Source organism: Hyla sarda, chromosome 5 (assembly GCF_029499605.1).
Source record: "Hyla sarda isolate aHylSar1 chromosome 5, aHylSar1.hap1, whole genome shotgun sequence".
Lineage (NCBI taxonomy): Eukaryota > Metazoa > Chordata > Amphibia > Anura > Hylidae > Hyla > Hyla sarda.
In genome coordinates, this window is record NC_079193.1 from 371,686,830 (window position 1) to 371,709,148 (window position 22,319).

General features: G+C 44.1%; 1 protein-coding gene across 2 annotated transcripts in view; it reads right to left on the minus strand.

The window, feature by feature from the left end:
• The window catches only part of FAM135B (family with sequence similarity 135 member B), a 174,501-nt gene that overhangs the window by 98,023 nt on the left and 54,159 nt on the right, over window positions 1–22,319 (minus strand). For both annotated transcript variants that reach the window (XM_056522809.1, XM_056522810.1), the window contains exons 2-3: window positions 13,002–13,097; window positions 11,063–11,142 (exon numbers count right to left, since the gene is read on the minus strand). In XM_056522809.1, coding sequence (XP_056378784.1) covers window positions 11,063–11,142; window positions 13,002–13,078 — 157 coding nt within the window. In that variant the 5' untranslated portion in view covers window positions 13,079–13,097. The remainder of the gene's footprint in view (window positions 1–11,062; window positions 11,143–13,001; window positions 13,098–22,319) is intronic.

Below are 22,319 nucleotides of genomic sequence, written 5' to 3' on the forward strand. Positions count from 1 at the left end.
TCTGGCACCAGTTGATTTAAAAAAAGAAAAGGTTTCCACGGGAGTACCCCTTTAAGCACACGGAAAGTAATTTTTATCACGTCTGGATCTGAAGAACTTTTACATAAACATGTTGTGGTTAACGGCGTCATGTTAGCATAATTCTGCATATCCTTCATTGACATTCATGCGTGTGTTCACTCAAGAAGCTTTCTCCAGCTTGGTGTCAGGCATGCAGAATGACTGGAAGAGCAATGAGGCGGCTCCCTGGTACTTAATTAAAAGAATATACATATGACTCCAGGGTACGTCTGATAGGAGACGGCGCCGGAGTTAACCGCCTCTTGTTAGACCTATCAGGGTTCGTTTTTTTTTCCTAATTATCCATTTGACTTGAGACTTTGAGGCTTTACACGGCGCTCAAGGTCAGAGCATAAATTACTTCCATTAAAAAAGTCAAGATACCGGAGGAGACTTAATGAAGAATTTAATAAGAATTTTATATGCATTTTAGACCTTTTTTTTTTTTTTCCATAAGCCGACATTTCATAGTTTGTGCAGCAAAAAATTAGGTTAAAGGGGTACTCCCCTGAAAAACTTTTTTTTTTTAATTTATTTATTTTTTTAAATCAACTGGTGCCAGAAAGTTAAACAGATTTTTAAATGACTTCTGTTTAAAAATCTTAATCCTTCCAGTACTTATCAGCTGCTGTATGCTCCACATGAAGTTATTTTCTTTTTGAATTTCTTTTCTGTCTGACCACAGTGCTCTCTGCGGACACCTCTGTCCATGTCAGGAACTGTCCAGAGCAGGAGAGGTTTGCTATGGGGATTTTCTCCTACTCTGAACAGTTCCTAAAATGGACAGAGGTGTCAGCAGAGAGCACTGTGGTCAGACAGAAAGCTCTGTGTTCCAAAAAGAATAGAATTTCCTCTGTAGTATTCAGCAGCTACTGGAAGGATTAAGATTTTTTAAAAGCAGTAATTTATAAATATGTTTAACTTTCTGGCACCAGTTGATAAAAAAAAAAAAAAAAATTTTTCCATCGGAGTACCCCTTTAATGATGCTGGAGAATTTTTATATTTTATTGAGATATAGTAAGTTACGTTTTAAGAGAACCATATTACAATAACTGCCGTCACGCCCCCTCCCATAGACTTGAATTGAGGGGGCGGGGCGTGACATCATGAGGGGGTGGGGCCATGACATCACAAGCTCCCGGCTCCAGCGTTCGGAACTGTTTTCCAAACGCTGAGCAGCGGAGTACCCCTTTAACAACTCTCTCTCAGTAATGTTTAAGAATATTACCAGCCCAGACATTGCATAGATTTCACTCCAGAATTTAGGGCTTATAGATAAAAAACTTAAAGGGGTACTCTGGTGGAAAACTTTTTTTTTTTTAAATTAACTGGTGCCAGAAAGTTAAACAGATTTGTAAATGACTTCTATTAAAAAATGCTAATCCTTCCAGTACTTATTAGCTGTTGAACACTACAAAGGAAATTATTTTCTTTTTGGAACACAGAGCTCTCTGCTGACATCATGAGCACAGTGCTCTCTGCTGACATCTCTGTCCATTTTTGGAACTGTCCAGAGCAGCATATGTTTTCTATGGGGATTTTCTCCTACTCTGGACAGTTCTTAAAATGGACAGAGATGTCAGCAGAGAGCACTGTGGTCATGATGTCAGCAGAGAGCTCTGTGTTCCAAAAAGAAAATAATTTCCCCTGTAGTATTCAGCAGCTAATAAGTCCTGGAAGGATTAAGATTTTTTTTTAATAGAAGTAATTTACAAATCTGTTTAACTTTCTGGCACCAGTTTATTTAAAATAAAAAATTAAATAAAGTTTTCCACCGGAGTACCCCTTGAACAATTGTCCATTTAACAGCTGACATGCCAGATCACGATTCGGGCGGGACACCACACCAGTCCCTGATAGTGTTGAGCGGCATAGGCCATATTCTAATTCGCGAATATTCGCGAATATATGGACGAATATTCGTCATATATTCGCGAATATTCGCATATTCGTTATATTCTCGTTTTATTTTCGCATATGCCTAAATTCGCGTATGCGAAAATTAACATATGTGAAAATTAACATATTCAAAATTAGCATGCGCGAAAATTCGCATATGCGAAAAGAAAATTTCGCGCGCCAGTCTCACACAGTAGTATTAGAGCCTTCTTTACACCACACAAGCTGGAAGCAGAGAGGGGTGATCACTGTGATGTGTACTGTGGAGAAAAAAATAAAAAATAAAAAAACTAATATTCGTAATTACGAATATATAGCGCTATATTCACGAAATTCGCGAATTCGCGAATATGCGATATTCGCGAATAATATTCGAATTGCGAATATTCGCGAGCAACACTAGTCCCTGAATGTCACCCTCGAGTCCTACCACCACCAACCCCCCCGCGCTCACGTCTACTCCCAGACTGCACTGCTGTGATTGCCGGAGTAAATCATAACCTGATTAATTGGACGAGTCGCTCCCGGATGATAATCCATCAGTATCTGGCTCCTCTCCAAACCCTGCATGAGCGTTATATATCCCCGGCCGGAGTGTATTTATCTAAGTAATGGGGGATTATAGAAGGTGCGGAGGGTCCTCCCCACATAGACTATACGCTGCAGAGGACTCTTACCCGTTGTGGAGAATCTCCCGTTTACTGCAAAGATTCTGCAACGAGGTTGCAGTGCAGGGAAGGAGAGATTACGACTATGGGCTTACACAACCAAAATTCTCCCTATTGGGCTTTGCTATACAGGACATTGGATCAGTGTTTTCCAACCAGGGTTCCTCTAGCAAAATTACAACTCCCAGCATGCACGGACAGCCGAAGGCTACAACCCAGCTCTCCTAGACTCCTGAATGGCCTATCAGACTGGACCCAGATTTTGTAGTTCAGTATTTCCCAACCAGGGTGCCTCCAATTGTGGCAAAACGACAACTCGCAGCATGCCCGGACAGCCTTCGGCTGTCCGGGCATGCTGAGAGTTGTAGTTTTGCCACAATTGGGGGCACCCTGGTTGGGAAATACTTCATTGGATGATACAATATCTATTTTCAGGATAGTTGATGTGTGTGTCTAGTTGGTGGGCACCCAGGGCTGGTGCAAAGATTTTTATCACCCTAATTTTGCCTCCCCCTTGACTCCGCCCATTGGCCCGAACTTTGACACGACCCACCTTACTACTGGGGTGACACACTGTAACAAACCTCTTCCTCATGTAATCACCTTACTACTGGGGTGACACACTGTAACAAACCTCTTCCTCATGTAATCACCTTACTACTGGGGTGACACACTGTAACAAACCTCTTCCTCATGTAATCACCTTACTACTGGGGTGACACACTGTAACAAACCCCCTCCTCATGTAATCTCCTTACTATTGTGGTGACACACTGTAACAACCCCCTCCTCATGAATTCTGACTACTGTGGTGACACACTGTAACAAACCTCCTCCTCATGAATTCTGACTACTGTGGTGACACACGGTAACAAGCCTCCTCCTCATGTAATCTCCTTACTACTGGGTCGACACACACTGTAACAAGCCCCCTTCTCATGTAATTAGCTTACTACTGTGGTGACACACTGTATCAAACCCCCTCCTCATATAATCACCTTACTACTGGGGTGACACACTGTAACAAACCTCCTCCTCATGTAATCTCCCTACTTCTTGGGTGACACACTGTAACAAACCACCTCCTCATGTAATCTCCTGACAACTGTGGTGACACACTGTAACAAACCTCCTCCTCATGTAATCTCCCTACTACTGGGGTGACACACTGTAACAAACCCCCTCCTCATATAATTTCCGTAATTACTACTGGGGTGACACACTGTAACAAACCTCCTCCTTATGTAATCACCTTACTACTGGGTTGACACACTGTAACAAACCTCCTCTTTTATGTAATCTCCTTACTACTGGGGTGACACACTGTAACAAACCTCCTCCTCATGTCCAGAGCAGCATATGTTTTCTATGGGGATTTTCTCCTACTCTGGACAGTTCTTAAAATGGACAGAGATGTCAGCAGAGAGCACTGTGCTCGTGATGTCAGCAGAGTGCTCTGTGTTCCAAAATGGAAAGAATGTCCTCTGTAGTATTCAGCAGCTTATAAGTACTGGAAGGATTGAGATTTTTTAATTTAAGTAATTTACAAATCTGTTTAACTTTCTGGCACCAGTTGATTTAAAATAAATAAATAAATAAAGTTTTCCACCGGAGTACCCCTTTAACCTCTTAAGGACCCAGCCATTTTACACCTTAGGACCCGGCCATTTTTTGCACATCTGACCACTGTCAGTTTAAACATTAATAACTCTGGAATGCTTTTAGTTATCATTCTGATTCTGAGATTGATTTTTCGTGACATATTCTACTTTAACATAGTGGTAAAGAAATTTTGTAACTTGCATCCTTTCTTGGTGAAAAATTAGAAAATTTTATGAAAAATTTGAAGCTCTCTGCTTGTAAGGAAAATGGATATTCAAAATATTTTGAAATTTTTTTTTTCACATATACAATATGTCTACTTTATATTTGCATCATAAAATTGACAAGTTTTTACTTTTGGAAGACACCAGAGGGCTTCAAAGTTCAGCAGCAATTTTCCAATTTTTCACAAAATTTCCAAACTCACAATTTTTCAGGGACCAGTTCAGGTTTGAAGTGGATTTGAAGGGTCTTCATCTTAGAAATACCCCACAAATGACCCCATTATAAAAACTGCACCCCCCAAAGTATACAAAATTATATTCGGTCAGCCTTTTAACCCTTTAGGTGTTTCACAGGAATAGCAGGAAAGTGAAGGAGAAAATTCACAATCTTCATTTTTTACACTCGCATGTTCTTGTAGACCCATTTTTTTTAATTTTTACGAGTGGTAAAAGGAGAAAATGTATACTTATATTTGTAGCCCAATTTCTCTCGAGTAAGCACATACCTCATATGTCTATGTAAAGTGTTCGGTGGGCGCAGTAGAGGGCTCAGAACCGAAGGAGTGACAAGGGGATTTTGGAGAGTACGTTTTTCTGAAATGGTTTTTGGGGGGCATGTTGCATTTAGGAAGCCCCTATGGTGCCAGAACAGCAAAAAAAAACCACATGCCATACCATTTTGGAAACAAGACCCCTTGAGGAACGTAACAAGGAATAAAGTGAGCCTTAATACCCCACATGTGTTTCACGACTTTTGCATATGTAAAAAAATAAAATAACATTTCACTAAAATGTGTGTTTCTCCCCAAATTTCACATTTTTGCAAGGGTTAATAGCAGAAAATACCCTCCAAAATTTGTAACCCCATCTCTTCTGAGTATGGAGGTACCCCATAAGTTGGCCTGTAGTGCACTACGGGCGAACTACAATGCTCAGAAGAGAAGGAGTCATATTTGGCTTTTTGAGAGCAAATTTTGCTCGGGGGCATGTCGCATTTAGGAAGCCCCTATGGTGCCAGGAGAGCAAAAAAAAAAACCCACATGCCATACTATTTTGGAAACTAGACCCCTTGAGGAACGTAACAAGGAATAAAGTGAGCCTTAATACCCCACAGGGGTTTCACAACTTTTGCATACGAAAAAAAAAAAGATTTCACTAAAATGGGTGTAACAAGGGGTACAGTGAGCATTTACCCCCCACTGGTGTCTGTCAGATCTTTGGAACAGTGGTCTGTACAACATTTTTAATTTGCACAGCCCACTGTTCCAAAGATCTGTCAGACACCAGTGGGGTGTAAATTCTCACTGCACCCCTCATTACATTCCGTGAGGGGTGTAGTTTCCGAAATGGGGTCACATGTGGGGTTTTTTTTTTTTTTGCGTTTGTCAAAACCACTGTAACAATCAGCCACCCCTGTGCGAATCACCTCAAATGTACATGGTGCACTCTCCCTTCTGGGCCTTGTTGTGCGCCCCCAGAGGACTTTACGCCCACATATGGGGTATCTCCGTACTCGGGAGAGATTGCGTTACAAATTTTGGGGTGCTTTTTTCCCTTTTACCTCTTGTCAAAATGAAAAGTATAGGGCAACACCAGCATGTTAGTGTAAACAATTTATTTTTTTACACTAACATGCTGGTGTAGACCCCAACTTCACATTTTCATAAGGGGTGAAAGGAGGAAAAGCCCCCCAAAATTTGTTAGGCAATTTCTCCCGAGTACGGCGATACCCCATATGTGACCCTAAACTGTTGCCTTGAAATACGACAGGGCTCCAAAGTGAGAGCGCCATGCGCATTTGAGGCCTAAATTAGGGATTTGCATAGGGGTGGACATAGGGGTATTCTACGTCAGTGATTCCCAAAAAGGGTGCCTCCAGCTGTTGCAAAACTCCCAGCATGCTTGGACAGTCAACAGCTGTCCAGCAATACTGGGAGTTGTTGTTTTGCAACAGCTGGAGGCTCCATTTTGGAAACAGTGGTGTACCAGACGTTTTTCATTTTTATTGGGGAGGGGAGGGGGGCTGTGTAGGGGTATGTGTATATGTAGTGTTTTTTACTTTTTATTTTATTTTGTGTTAGTGTAGTGTTTTTAGGGTACAGTCACACGGGCGGGTGTTACAGCGAGTTTCCCGCTGCGAGTTTGAGCTGCCGTGCAAAATTTGCTGCATCGCAAACTTGAACCTTGATACTCACTGTAAGCCCCTGCCCATGCGAATGTACCCTGTACATTCATGGGGGGGGGGGGACCTCCAGCTGTTGCAAAACTACAACTCCCAGCATGCACAGTCTATCAGTGCATGCTGGTAGTTATAGTTTTGCAACAGCTGGAGGCACACGGGTTGGGAAATACTGAGTTAGGAAACAGACAATGTTTCCCAACCAGTGTGCCTCCAGCTGTTGCAAAACCACAACTCCCAAACATTCTCAGGCATGCTGGGAGTAGTAGTTCGGCAACATCTTTAGAGCCAGATGTTGCCGAACTACAACTCCCAGCATGCTTGAAGCTGTAGTTTTGCAACATCTGGAGGACTACAGGTTGCAGACCACTAATACAGTGGTTCCCAATCTATGCCCTTCCCGATGTTGCAAAACTACAACTCCCAGTATGCCAAAACTGTCCAGGCATGCTGGGAGTTGTAGTTCTGCAACATCTGAAGGGCCAGATGTTACAGAACTACAACTCCCAGCATGCCTGGACAGTAAGGGCATGCTGAGGATGTGTAGTTTTGCAACATCTGGAAGGGCACAGTGGTCTCCAAACTGGACCTCCAGATGTTGCAAAACTGCAACTCCCAGCATGCCCAGATGCCAAGGGCTGTCTGGGCATGCTGGGAGTTGTAGTATACAGGGTCCCATTACAGCAATGCATGTCGCTTTACGGCGATGTGCATTGCTGTAAAGGGCCCAACCGCGCAGAGGCGTGCGCAGCCTATCGCATTGGGGTGTGCACCCTAAAGCACAAACTCAAGCTGCGTGCGTGCATATATATATATATATATATATATATATATATATATACATACGCACACAGTTAGTATAGTTCCCCCACATTAGGTGCAGTATAGTTCCCCCACATTAGGTGCAGTATAAGTCCCGCCACATTAGTGCAGTACAGTTCCCCCACATTAAGTGCAGTATAAGTCCCACCACATTAGGTTGGCAGTATAAGTCCCCGCACATTAGGTTGGCAGTACAGTTCCCCCACATTAGGTGCAGTTCAGTTCCCCCACATTAGGTGCCACCTAATGTGGGGGAACTGTACTGCACCTAATGTGGGAGAACTGTACTGCACCTAATGAAGGGGAACTGTACTGCACCTAATGAGGGGGAACTGTACTGCACCTAATGTGGGGGAACTGTACTGCACCTAATGTGGGGGAACTGTACTGCACCTAATGTGGGGGAACTGTACTGCACCTAATGGAGGGGAACTGTACTGCATCTAATGTGGGGGAACTGTACTGCACCTAATGTGGGGGAACTGTACTGCACCTAATGTGGGGGAACTGTACTGCACCTAATGTGGGGGAACTGTACTGCACCTAATGGAGGGGAACTGTACTGCATCTAATGTGGGGGAACTGTACTGCACCTAATGAAGGGGAACTGTACTGCACCTAATGAGGGGGAACTGTACTGCACCTAATGTGGGGGAACTGTACTGCACCTAATGTGGGGGAACTGTACTGCACCTAATGTGGGGGAACTGTACTGCACCTAATGGAGGGGAACTGTACTGCATCTAATGTGGGGGAACTGTACTGCACCTAATGTGGGGGAACTGTACTGCACCTAATGTGGGGGAACTGTACTGCACCAGTACAGTTCCCCTACATTATGTGCAGTACAGTTCCCCCACATTAGGTGCAGTATAGTTCCCCCACATTAGGTGCAGTATACTTCCCCCACATTAGGTGCAGTATAGTTCCCCCACATTAGGTGCAGTATAGCTCCACCACATTAGGTGCAGTATATAGTTCCCCACATTAGGTTGGCAGTATAGTTCCCCCCACATTAGGTGCAGTATAGTTCCCCCCACATTAGGTGCAGTATAGTTCCCCCCACATTAGGTGCAGTACAGTTCCCCCACATTAGGTGCAGTACAGTTCCCCCACATTAGGTGCAGTACAGTTCCCCCACATTAGGTGCAGTACAGTTCCCCCACATTAGGTGCAGTACAGTTCCCCCACATTAGGTGCAGTATAGTTCCCCACATTAGGTGCAGTATAGTTCCCCCACATTAGGTGCAGTATAGTTCCCCCACATTAGGTGCAGTATACTTCCCCCACATTAGGTGCAGTATAGTTCCCCCACATTAGGTGCAGTATAGTTCCCCCACATTAGGTGCAGTATAGTTCCCCACATTAGGTGCAGTATAGTTCCCACATTAGGTGCAGTATGTTCCCCCACATTAGGTGCGGTATAATTCGCCACATTTGGTGCAGTACAGTTCCCTACAAAAGCAAAATAGACATGGAGGCCACCAGCATCTGGGGGTGCTACCTTCCTACTGGCAGGAAGAGGGGGTTAATTTGAGGGTACTATCTTACTGGGGGGGGGGTTAATCTGGGGGTACTACCATCCTACTGGGGGGGAGGGGGTTAATCTGGGGGTACTACCTGCCTACTCGGGGCCCCAGATTAACCCCCTCCCCCCCTGTAGGAATGCAGTACACCCCAGATTAACCCTATCCCCCCACCCTGTTAGAAGGTAGTACCCCCCTGATGACCCCCTCCCCCCCCGTAGGATGGTAGTACCCCCCAGTTTAACCCCCTCTCCCCCCCTGTAGGAATGCAGTACCCCCCAGATTAACCCTATCCCCCCACCCTGTTAGAAGGTAGTACCCCCCTGATGACCCCCTCCCCCCCTGAAGGAATGCAGTACCCCCCAGATTAACCCTATCCCCCCACCCTGTTTGAAGGTAGTACCCCCCTGATGTAGTACCCCCTCCCCCCCCCAGTAGGATGGAAGTACCCCCCAGTTTAACCCCCTCTCCCCCCCTGTAGGAATGCAGTACCCCCCAGATTAACCCTATCCCCTCACCCTGTTAGAAGGTAGTACCCCCCCTCCCCTGTAGGAAGATAGTACGGTGCCCCAGATTAACCCCCTCCCCCCAGACCCAGTAGGCAGGTTGAAATAATATTCACTCACTCAGCGCGGTAATCCTGCGAACCGCGTACCGTCACATGGTCATGTGACGGCAGTAACGTGCCGTCACATGACCGGACCAACTGAAGGTGAGCCAGAGCGGAGCGGGGCGGGGCACAAACAGGAGCAGGAGGCAGCTCTGTGCGGTGCGCCTGACGGGGGGTCTGGGCACAGATGGGGGGTGCTGCGGAGCGTCTTGGTGTCACTCGGTGCGGGCCGCACCCGGGTCGCAACGCAACTGGAATAGGGTGTGCCTGGGCACACCAGGAACACCCCGTGCGCACGCCTATGCAACCGCGGCTGAAGATCCACTCACCTGTCGCCGCCGTCGCCGTCTTCACGCCGGGATCCGGGTCTTCAGGGACGAGGTAAGTACCGGGGCCGGTCCCCAGCACTCCCCCGTCCCCCGCCGTGTCCTCCGGTCTTCCTCCCGTCCTCTCCGGACTTCAAGGGGCCGGGCAGGGCGGGAGAAAGTAACCGCCCCCCCTCCTGCGATTGGTCGGTTAACTAACCGAAGAATCGCAGGGTATAGGAGGAGGTGGCCGGCTTGCCACCTCGCTCCTATACGTTAGCATGGTCCTGGCTGTCTGTGACAACCGGGATCATGCGAAATTACCGGGCGGTCGGGTCCCAGAGACCCGATCAGCCCGGTATCGCCGCAGATCGCAAGGGCGATTTCCCTTGCGATTTGCGTCGATCGCCGACATGGGGGGCCTACATGGCCCCCCTCGGCATTTGCCCTGGATGCCTGCTGAAGGATTTCAGCAGGCATCCAGTTCCGATCTCTGCCAGGCGCGCGGCAGAGACCGGAAAACGCCAGGGCGTATGGATACGCCCTGGGTCCTTAAGGCCCAGGGTGTGAGGGCGTATCCTTAAGAGGTTAAAGGGTACTCTGCACACAGACATCTTATCCCCTATCCAAAGCATAGGGCATAAGATGTCTAATCGCAGGGGTTCTGCCCCCTTCCATTCATGTCTATGGGAGGGGGCGTGGCTACCGCCACGCCCCCTCCCATAGACATGAATGGAGGGGTGTGGTTTGACGTCATGAGGGGGCGTGGTGTGATGTCTCTGGAGGCAGAAACCCAATGTTCTAATCCTACTGTTTAGAATGACGGGTGCTGCACGGAGATCGCGGGGGTCCCTGTCGGTGGGACCCCTGCCCTCTGATATCTTATCCCTTATCCTTTAATATGAAATCAAAGAGAAAATGATGCTACATTAAGGCCCCAAACATGTATGTGGCTCCTATATTATGTGCAAAACAGAAGATTCATAAGACCAAGTGCATACGGCTGATTAATAGTACTTTATGCGCTCTGAGGCTCACGGGGATGTTTAATCTGAACAGCGCACCATGTGGTAAGGTTCGGTATTGCAACCACACAGTAGCAATGGATTTATTATAAATTTAAGGAACACACAAAGTAATGAGTGATGACGCCTTAGATTTCGTACCTGTGGGGCCCACAAGGGAGGCCGTCAGCTTGTGAGGTGTCCGGGATGTGATTTTCAATGCAGCTCTTACATGATAATATCTGGAAGAAAAGAAGAATTAATTTCAGATGTTTTATGCAGAAAAAAATGTTTAGCTGCAGAAAAACGTCAGAAATGAATGATACTAAGAGACAGAACACAACGATGGGGAAACTAAATTAATAAAATGGAGGGGCAAGCTGTGCATAACTAGCTTGCCCCCTGACTGGTGAGCAGTTAAGGGGTTAAGAAATATACAGGCAAGGTTTTTAGCCCCCTCCCCCGCCTGTAAAAACTTGTTGGTAACTATAGTGGTATGTCCCATGGGTGGGGGGGAAGGAGTGCACCAATCAGGGGTTTAATAGTTTCCCGGGCTTTCAGGGGCCCTCCCCTGGGTATTTATGGCTGTGGTGCCTCCCTTCCCCCCTCAATCTGCCCAGGACCCAGAGTTTTGCCCTCCCTCCCTCCCTTTTTTGTATCTTTGTTTATTGTAAGTCACAGCTTGGCGGTAAGAAGACGGTGAAAGCGGGGTCAACCCGGGGTAGACCTCCACACAGGACAGTGTGGCAGCACCTCTCGGGTTGGTAAGAAGCCAATCGGTGTCTTTGTTACAGTTAAATTGTTATTTATATAAGTAATTTTATAAATAAAGCTGTGGCCGATCCCCACCAAAAAAAGTTGAATTGTTGTTGTGTCTGTTATTATTTAATTATTTATTGTAGTAAGGGGGAGGGGTAGTTATAGCCTGCTAGGAGCTAATTGGGTCTCAACAGTCAGGTGGTGGTTTCTTTTATAACACATTGTGCATCTCTTTATCTCGATAGATAGATAGATAGATAGATAGATAGATAGATAGATAGATAGATAGATAGATAGGAGATGATAGAGAGAGAGAGAGAGAGAGAGAGAGAGATGAGATAGATAGATAGATAGATGGATAGATAGATAGGAGATCGATAGATAGATGGATAGATAGATAGATAGGAGATAGATGGATAGATAGATAGATAGATAGATAGATAGATAGATAGGAGATAGATGGATAGATAGATAGGAGATAGATGGATAGATAGATAGGGGATCGATAGATAGATAGAAAGGGGATCGATAGATAGATAGATAGATAGATAGATAGATATGAGATAGATAGATAGATACACAAGAGATGCGGAGACAGCACGGCCAAAGTAGTCACACAGCAGGTGGGTGCAAGCCAAGTTTCTAACAGTCCCAGTCGCAGACTGTACAGGTAGGTATCCAATGCAGGTATAAGGCAGCACACCGGGTAGTGTTCAAATAAAGTGCAGTTTAATGTCCCATATCCAGATACAACGTTTCGGCAGTATCACACTGCCTTTCTCAAGCATGCTCATGCTTGAGAAAGGCAGTGTGATACTGCCGAAACATTGTATCTGGATATGGGACATTAAACTGCACTTTATTTGAACACTACCCGGTGTGCTGCCTTATACCTGCATTGGATAGATAGATAGATAGATATGAGATAGATAGATATGAGATAGATAGATAGATATGAGATAGATAGATAGATAGATATGAGATAGATAGATAGATAGATAGATAGATAGATAAGATATAGATAGATAGATAGATATGAGATAGATAGATATGAGATAGATAGATAGATATGAGATAGATAGATATGAGATAGATAGATATGAGATAGATAGATATGAGATAGATAGATAGATATGAGATAGATATGAGATAGATAGATATGAGATAGATAGATAGATAGATATGAGATAGATAGATAGATAGATAAGATATAGATAGATAGATAGATATGAGATAGATAGATATGAGATAGATAGATAGATAGATATGAGATAGATAGATATTAGATAGATATGATATAGATCACACAGCTATAGTACAGGAGCACTTATATAACACTCACCCTCTCTGGAACAAGTCAACATTGTGGAATTTATGAAGTTCTACAGAAAACTCTACTGTCCCCTGAACCTCAGACATTGTATTTTCAGGTCATCACCTATAGAGGGAAAGACAACATAAAAACAAAATTCATTTAGATTTTTTTAAATCACGTTATGAGACGACTTGCAAAATAACGAAAGGTAAGTACCATTATCTATAACTAAGTCCATAGAGACCTTCCCCCCATAATACCTAATGTCTGACCTTCTGACCAACAATCCCTACATACGGGGGCGTCACTACTGTCCTGTCACTACCCCCAAACATCTTCATATAGGAGGAAGACAGAAGAAATGCAGCATGTTCCCATCTTCTATATCTGAGAGTCCTCACGTACATCGTGTATGGGCGCTTCTCCCCCGCCCCCCCCCCCCCCCCCCCCCCGCCCAGTGGACCGCCATCGATCTGACTCCTCCCACATCCTATAATAGCACCAAGATATAAAGCCCCATATAGACAGCCTTGTATCAAGGTAATATGTCCTCTCAACCACCCGATGGAAATGAAGACATAGATCGCCATGGAGATCGGCCAAAATCAATGTTGGTTCATTAGAATAAAAGACGCCGTATAAGTCTCCAAACTAATGAGGTTGTCAATTGGCGCCGCTCGTCGTGACATCAAGATGTGTTATCTGTGGATCCCTGATGGACTGAGGGTTAACACCTTGTTCTCTTCAATGAGAAAGTTATTATTTTGCACAAAAGTTATGTAAAGTATGTCCAGGAGCAGAGACTCCCACACCTCCCCCTCCAGCTCTATCTGTATACTGCTGCTATCTCTATGGGATCAGGATATATAGTAGTTATACACCTCCCATCCAGCTCTATATGTTTACTGCTGCTCTCTCTAAGGGATTAGGATATATAGTAGTTATACACTTCCCCTTCAGCTCTATCTGTATACTGCTGCTATCTCTATGGGATCAGGATATATAGTAGTCATACACTTCCCCTCCAGCTCTATCTGTATACTGCTGCTATCTCTATAGAAATCAAGATATATAGTAGTCATACACTTCCCCTCCAGCTCCATCTGTATACTGCTACTAATATTTCTTAGAGATCAGGATATATAGTAGTTATACACCTCCCCAAGCTCCATCTATATACTGCTGCTAAAATCTCTATGGGATCAGGATATATAATAGTTATACACCCCCCCCTCCCCCAGCTCTATCTGTATACTGCAACTATCTCTATGGGATCAGGATATATAGTAGTTATATACTTCCCCTCCAGCTGTGTCTGTATACTGCTGCTACCTCTATGAGATCAGGGTATATAGTTGTATAAAAATTAAATTTTTCAGTAATTTTCTTAGGTGATTGTAAAAATAAGTGAGAAATGCAGTAAACGTTCACATCTTAACACAGCCTAAAGACTTCAGATCTTCATAAAACACCTCATTTGTGATTATAGGTTCAATCACATTCACCTTGTGGAAATATTTCTGAACTTGAAATAAGAGAAACACAAGATAATGTGAACTGACCCCAACTCCCTATGAGTGCAATGAGTTCCCCTGGGTGATATTCAGCTACAGCAGCCTAAATAGATGACAGGTGCAGTGATGAGACTCCACCTCCTCTCTCTGCAAAGCCAGAGCATTTATGGGAAATGTAGGCAGCTTTAGGAAATTATTTCAGGAATGGAATTGCAATCAGTATGGGTGAAAACTCATGCCTGCCACATCAGCCAAAACAGAGAAGCACAAGACATACAAGAGAACCTCACAACTATTCTCTATATGCTGCACTATATTAGCAAAAGAGAAGGAAAAAAAAAATCCAAAGTGCTTCTTTAACCCTTACCCTAACTTAACTCTTACACTTCTGGTCAACATTTAAATTGATTCTTCACGCAAAACCTGGATTTGCCAAGATCCAAAACTCTTCAGAGCAAATTCGAGTTTTTTCTGTATCAATTCTCTCATCACTACTATTCACACAGCAGAATTTGCGCTTGCGGAATTCGGCCTTAAATAAAAGCCCATAGACATCTATGGGATTCCGCACTCCCATTCACACTTCTGAATTTCCACTTGCGGAATTCTGCCTTAAAGGGGTACTCGGATAGGGGATAAGATGCCTGATCGTGGGGGTCCCGCCGCTGGGGACCCCCGTGATCTTGCACGCTGCACCCTGTTTAAAACCAGTCCCCGGAGCATGTTTTCTCCGGGTCTGATTAGTGTCAATCTCGGGGCCAGAGCGTTGTGATGTCAAGGCTCCGCCCCGTGTGACGTCACGCTCCGCCCCCTCAATGCAAGCCTATGGAAGGGGGCGTGACAGCTGCCACGCCCCCTCCCATAGGCTTGCATTGAGGGGGCGGAGCGTAACGTCACACGGGGGCGGGGCCGTGACATCACAACGCTCCGGCCCCCATGATCGCCAGTAATCAGACCCGGAGCGAACATGCTCCAGGGACTGATTATAACAGGTGCTGTGTGCAAGATCACAGGTGTCCCCACCGACGGGACCCCCGCGATCAGGCATCTTATCCCCTATCCTTTGGATAGGGGATAAGATGTCTTAGTGCTAGAGTACCCCTTTAATTCATCTCTATATTGTTCACCATTGCTATCTTACTCCGGTGAGACTTTTTAGAATGGGGCGGATGCCTTCCAATGCCGGTCACAGATGTCATTCCCCTAGGGCTGATTTTTGGCATATGATATGGCAGTGCCCCTTCCTCCAGACGTACTGGCAGGGTATCACTGATTTTCTGTCCTCTCTCATCTCCATCCTGGTCCCGTTAGACCCCCTGATATGTCTTTTTGGATTGCTTCCCAAGGATTTTGTTGTTCATAGCTAGGAAAGCAATAGCCCTACGATGGATGGACCCCCGTCCGCCCTCTGTCCCACAATGGAAGAAGCGGTTAGTGCTATACTCCCTTATGAGCAACTAGATATCAAACACACAAAATGCCCAGACAAATTCCTCAAGGTGTGGGTCACCTCTTACTAGATACTAAGGGTGCGTTCACACTGCGGAATCTCCGCTCGCTGAATTCCGAGAGCAGAGATTCCGCCTGGCCGCCGAAGATGCTTTGGCGCTAGGGCCGCGGGGCACTGATTCGTCACCATTGAATCCGCGCAAAGAATGAACAGGTTCTTTCTTTGCGCTGAACAATTTCAGCGGCGGAATTGTCTGCCGCAGAAATCCCGCAGTGTGAACGGGTCTCGCAGAGAACCATTCACACTAATGTTAAATTCACACTGCAGAATTCCGCTCGCGGAGTTCCGCTCGTGGAAATCCGTAGTGTGAACGCACCCTTATTGTCCTCTGGTGCTCTTGGTTCTCCCTTTTAATCCCTATTATCTCTCCCTTGGCCTCCTTCTCTCTCTTCTTATTCCATTTTCTTTTTCATTCTATGTCTCTGTACTTTTTATTAAAGGGGTACTCTGCCTCTAGACATCTTATCCCCTATCCAAACCATGCAGCACCCACCTTTAGCGGCTTCCAGAACCGCTGGAGGTCCTCAGGCTGAGTCCATATCGACCAGGAGGACGGAGCACAGTGACATCACGGCTCCGCCCCCTTGTGATGTCACGCTCCGCCTCCCCAATGCAAGTCTATATTAGGGGCGTGGCAGCTGTCATGCCCCCTTCAATAGGCTTGCATTGAGGGGGCAGAGCATGACGTCACAGAGGGCGGAGCCGTGACGTCACTATGCTCCCTGGAGGGGCAAGCTGTGCATAACTAGCTTGCCCCCTGACTGGTGAGCAGTTAAGGGGTTAAGAAGTGTACAGGCAAGGTTTTTTAGCCCCCTCCCCCGCCTGTAAAACTTGTGGGTAAATATAGTGGTATGTCCCATGGGTGGGGGGGAAGGAGTGCACCAATCAGTGGTGTAATAGTTTTCCGGGCTTTCAGGGGCCCTCCCCTGGGTATTTATAGCTGTGGTGCCTCCCTTCCCCCCTCAATCTGCCCAGGACCCGGAGTTTTGGCTGCTGGTGGGTATGTTGCTGCCCCTTATTTATGGCACGGATGGAGCAGGAGGGTGAGGGCTGGCATGCTCCCTTGTGGCTGAGCTGGCCTCCCCTCCTGTTGCACCCGTGGCGGGTTCAGGAGGCTGGCGGACCTCTTATTAGTCCTGACCTCCCTTCCCACTGTAATCCCTGTGAGCCTTGTCCCGTCCTTTTGCCCTCTCCCCTGCCTGTGCTTTGATCCCTCCGGCGTGCTCCTGGAGCAGGCACTGATTTCCTCCTTGCCCCGTCCGTCTCTACCCCCCCCCCCCCCTGTATGCGCCCACTCATCCCCCCCCCTGTTGCGGTCCCCTTCATCTCCTCCACCCCCCCCCCCCCTGTTGTCCCCTCTGCTCTGGAGGTGGCGGCCCCTCGGTGGCTGCTGCTGTTTCAACCCTCCCTTTTGCGCAAATGGACGTTTAGTAACGTCCATTTGCGCGTCCATTAACGTCCATGAGCGCGCATTGTAGCCGGTGGATACCGGTTGCTATTAGCAACCAGGACCCCTGCTAATGCCGGACATCGCCGATCTGGCAGATGTCCGACATTACCTCTTTAGACGCGGTGATCAGAGTTCATCGCCGCGTCTGAAAATGTAATTGAACGCATCCCGGCTGTTCAGCGGACTGATCGGGACCATCGCGATAAAATCGCGATGTTCCGATCAGCTGAGGCGCTGCAGGAGGGTCACTCACCTGCCTCCTGCGTGTCCGCTCCTCAATTGATTGCTCCAAGCCTGAAATTCAGGCTTGAGCAATCAATCATTGATAACACCGATCATTGCCATGTTAACACATGGCAAGTGATCGGTGTCAGGATCAGTGTGTGCAGTGTTATAGCTCCTAGGGGAGCTATAGCATTACAAAAAAAAAAAGTGTAAAAATAAAGTTGAAGGATTTGAATAGTTAAGTTAATAAAGATTTTTTAACACTTGCAATATTACACGTTTGATCACCCCCCTTTTCCCCATACAAAAAAAATAATAATAATAATAATTATGATAATAAAAAAAAGAAATAATAATAATTAAAAAAAAAAAAAATTTAATAAATTAATAATAATAACAATACACAAAATACTGTATATAACAACAAACCTACTCATGTGTGGTATCGCCGTACATGTCCGTAGTATAAAAAATATATCGTCATTTGGGGCACTCCGTCTATGGCGTACGCGTATTAAAAAAAAAATTAAATAATTCAATCAATGAATAAAATACATAAATAAATAATAATATTACTTGAATAAATAAATTTCACAGTCCAAAATAGCGTATTTTGACCCCTTTTTATACCGTAAATATGAATAAACAGCGATCTCAAACTCGATCAAAACGACAATGGTACTGCGGACAGCTTCAGATCACAACGCCAACTATATGAGCCCTCATACCGTCCCCACTCCTTTGCCGTCGGCTGTCCGGGCATGCTGGGTGTTGTAGTTTTGTAACATCTGGAGGTCCACAGGTTGTAAACCACTGTCCTATACTTTACATTGCACGGATCCCTCAACATACGATGGTTTCAACAAACGATGGTCCATTTGGAACGGATTACCATCGTATGTTGAGGGACCACTGTATTGGATTTTATTCAAACTTCAATAAAACGAGTATAAAAAAAAAAAGGATGTCATAACTACTGTAAATGGGAAGAAATGTTTTCTCTTTGCATAAAAAGCAACATTTCATTCAGAAAATTAAAAGTAAATACAACACCAATAAAAAAGATTATTTCTATTGTGAGATTTTTCACATTTTTCAGTGATTATAAAATTGAGCATTTGCCTCTAGAATAAAGCGAAAAGTCATTGCTAATAAATTATCCAATTTGCTAAATTCTTTCCATGTGACAAGTAAACGGAATCTATAATTTTGTAAATTTTCTCACTTGTAAATGAACAAAAGCAAAGACTACGAAAGTGACAATAAGAGCCGGATTATTCATTACCAGACTGTCAAACAAATCCCAGCAATGGAGCAGACGGGTTTAGAAATTACACAGGATTAGCATTTCTGTCGCAAATACATTTTTAGCAGCAAAAAAAAAAAGAAGAAGAAAAAACTAATCTCAGAACAGACACTGAATATTTCATTGCTCTCAGCTGAGAAGTGATACAATTGTATCCAGTCTAGACAATGCTCTGTGAGCTAAACAACCTGGACCCCAGACTGATAAATTGTATATAGCTCGTTCTGCTCTCAGCTGAGAAGTGATACAATTGTATCCAGTCTAGACAATACTCTGTGAGCTAAACATCCTGGACCCCAGACTGATAAATTGTATATAGCTCGTCCTGCTCTCAGCTGAGAAGTGATATAATTGTATCCAGTCTAGACAATGCTCTGTGAGCTAAACATCCTGGACCCCAGACTGATACATTGTACATAACTAGTCCTGCTCTCAGCTGAGAAGTGATACAATTGTACCCAGTCTAGACAATGCTCTGTGAGCTAAACATCCTGGACTCCAGACTGATACATTGTACATAGCTAGTCCTGCTCTCAGCTGAGAAGTATATACAATTGTATCCAGTCTAGACAATGCTCTGTGAGCTAAACATCCTGGACCCCAGACTGATACATTGTATATAGCTAGTCCTGCTCTCAGCTGAGAAGTGGAGACAATTGTATCCAGTCTAGACAATGCTCTGTGAGCTAAACAACCTGGACCCCAGACTGATAAATTGTATATAGCTCGTCCTGCCCTCAGCTGAGAAGTGATACAATTGTATCCAGTCTAGACAATGCTCTGTGAGCTAATTTATCAGCAATTGCGCAACTCCTTCCGATTTGTTTGTTTTAATGTATACGCAGGGTTTGCATTCCATGGATGGTAACAGGTCACCAACGTTTAACCCTTAAAGTTTTATTTTAGGCCCTTTAACTAAAACTTTCCCCGAATAAACCAAAGCGCGGACAATTACAGAAGCCTGAACGCTCCGCAGGAGGAAATAGCGGGTTATTCTTCCGAAATAGAAACAAATCGACAGGAGATTATACCCATTGCAACTCTCACCCGCTGATCCACGAAACAATGTTTAGATACCTTGTGATACACCCCGGGGTTATATTCACAAATCGCACCTTCCTGCATGGTTACTCCGCACAGCGGGAACGGCGTATCAAATCATAGCTATTTGCTTATCGGTTCACTTCATTGTGAACGCAATTACCTAGAGTATTGTTACAGACTACAAAGGAGGCATTGTTATTCTGAAGCTACACATGCGGCAGTGCCGACTTTGTGGGTGAAGCAGAGCCGAGCGTGTCTTGTGGCACAATTTAAATATAGATATACAGATACAATGCAAAGGACCATTTGAATGAAACCCTACAGTAAGCCTGTAACTCAATGTTTCCCAACCATGGTGCCTCCAGCTGTTGCAAAACTACAACTGCCAGCATGCCCGGACAGCCAACGGCTGTCCGGGCATGCTGGGAGTTGTAGTTTTGCAACAGCTGGGGACACCCTGGTTGAGAAACACTAGATTAGATGATCAAACCCATTCTTTAAAGGGGTACTCCGGTGGAAAACCTTTTTTTTTTTTTTATCAACTGGTGCCAGAAAGTTAAACAGATATGTAAATTACTTCTATTAAAAAATCTTAATCCTTCCAGTACTTATTAGCTGCTAAATGCTACAGAATAAATTATTTTCTTTTTGGAACACAGTGCTCTCTGCTGACATCATGACCACAATGCTCTCTGCTGACATCTCTGTCCATTTTAAGAACTGTCCAGAGTAGGAGAAAATCCCCATAGAAAACATAGGCTGCTCTGGACAGTTCCTAAAAAGGACAGAGATGTCAGCAGAGAGCACTGTGCTCGTGATGTCAGCAGAGAGCACTGTGTTCCAAAAAAAGAAAATAATTTCCTCTGTAGTATTCAGCAGCTTATAAGTACTGGAAGGAGAAGAGATTTTTTAATAGAAGTAATTGACAAATCAGTTTAACTTTTTGGCACCAGTTGATTTAAAAAAATAAATAAAAAATATTCCACCGGAGTAACCCTTTAAGGTATGCAGATGTAGCAGAGCTGAGTTTGTCATTTGACACACTGGCATAGCTTATGTTTTCTACATAGGAAGGTGCATGCCCACCATTATCCGTAGAAAAATAGGATGGAACATATGGACCATACAACAGCTTGACGTTTAATCAAAAGCCTGATGATGAAGTGGTCAACCACGAAACCCGTCAAGCTGTTGGAACTTTTTTTTTTCTTCTTCGATGATCTTTTCCTGAACCAGGGAAAGCTGAGTGAAAGCCCCTTTGATCTTAGTGGAAAGTGTTTATTAAAGTGATGATCCAGGAATAGAGCTAATTTCTTCTAAAAAATAGCACCACAACTGGCCGCAAGTGGTGTGTGGTATTACAACTTGGCTCCATTCACTTCAATGGAACTGAGCTGCAATACCACACCCAACCTGAGGACAGGGGTGGTGCTGTTTTTTTTTTTAAAGAAATTATTATTTCTTTTAATCCTGGATTACCCCATTAAAGAGTTGGCATATGAATACCATATCCTTTACATACTGTAGCTTTTGTATTATTTTTGTACTATTTTTTTTTTATTTTTTTTAAGTCAAAACAAAATGAGTTTTGACTTATAAAATTGCCCTATTCTGATCCCTATAACTATTTAATTTTTCGCTATACATGACTGTATAAAGCTTATGTTTTTGTACCGTAATCTGCACCAGTATCATTTATTTTTTAAACCTTTTATTTTAAAATTTCAAAGTACATAACATTTATACAAAACATAAACCAAAACGACATACCTGGTCACACAAGTACTTTATGCATTCCTAATTCATCCCACAAAAAAAAAAAAGGGGGGGGGGAGCGGGTGAAAGAGGGAAAAACATAAGGGGGAGGAAAGAGTTTATAAATAAAAAAATAAAATAATAGATAGATAAATAAATAGATAAGTAAGTATGGGTTAATTTTTTTTTAGATGGGGCTTTTATTTTATTTTATTTATTTTTATATAATGTGACCAAAAATCAGCAATTCTGGACTTCTGGACGGGATCATTATATTTAAGTAGCTTGTGCATTTCCACATGGGGTGATACCAAATATGTGTTCTTAATTATTTAATTATTTTATATTTACAAATGGGAAAATAGGGGAGATTACATTTTTTATTAATTTTATATTTTATTTTTAATTATTTTTATATTTAAAAAAAAGATATATTGTTATATTATTTAATTTAATTATTTTAATATTTTAAAAATATATTTATTAATATTATTCATTTGTTTGCACTCACTTTTATATGCAGTCATTAGTTTGCTAACAA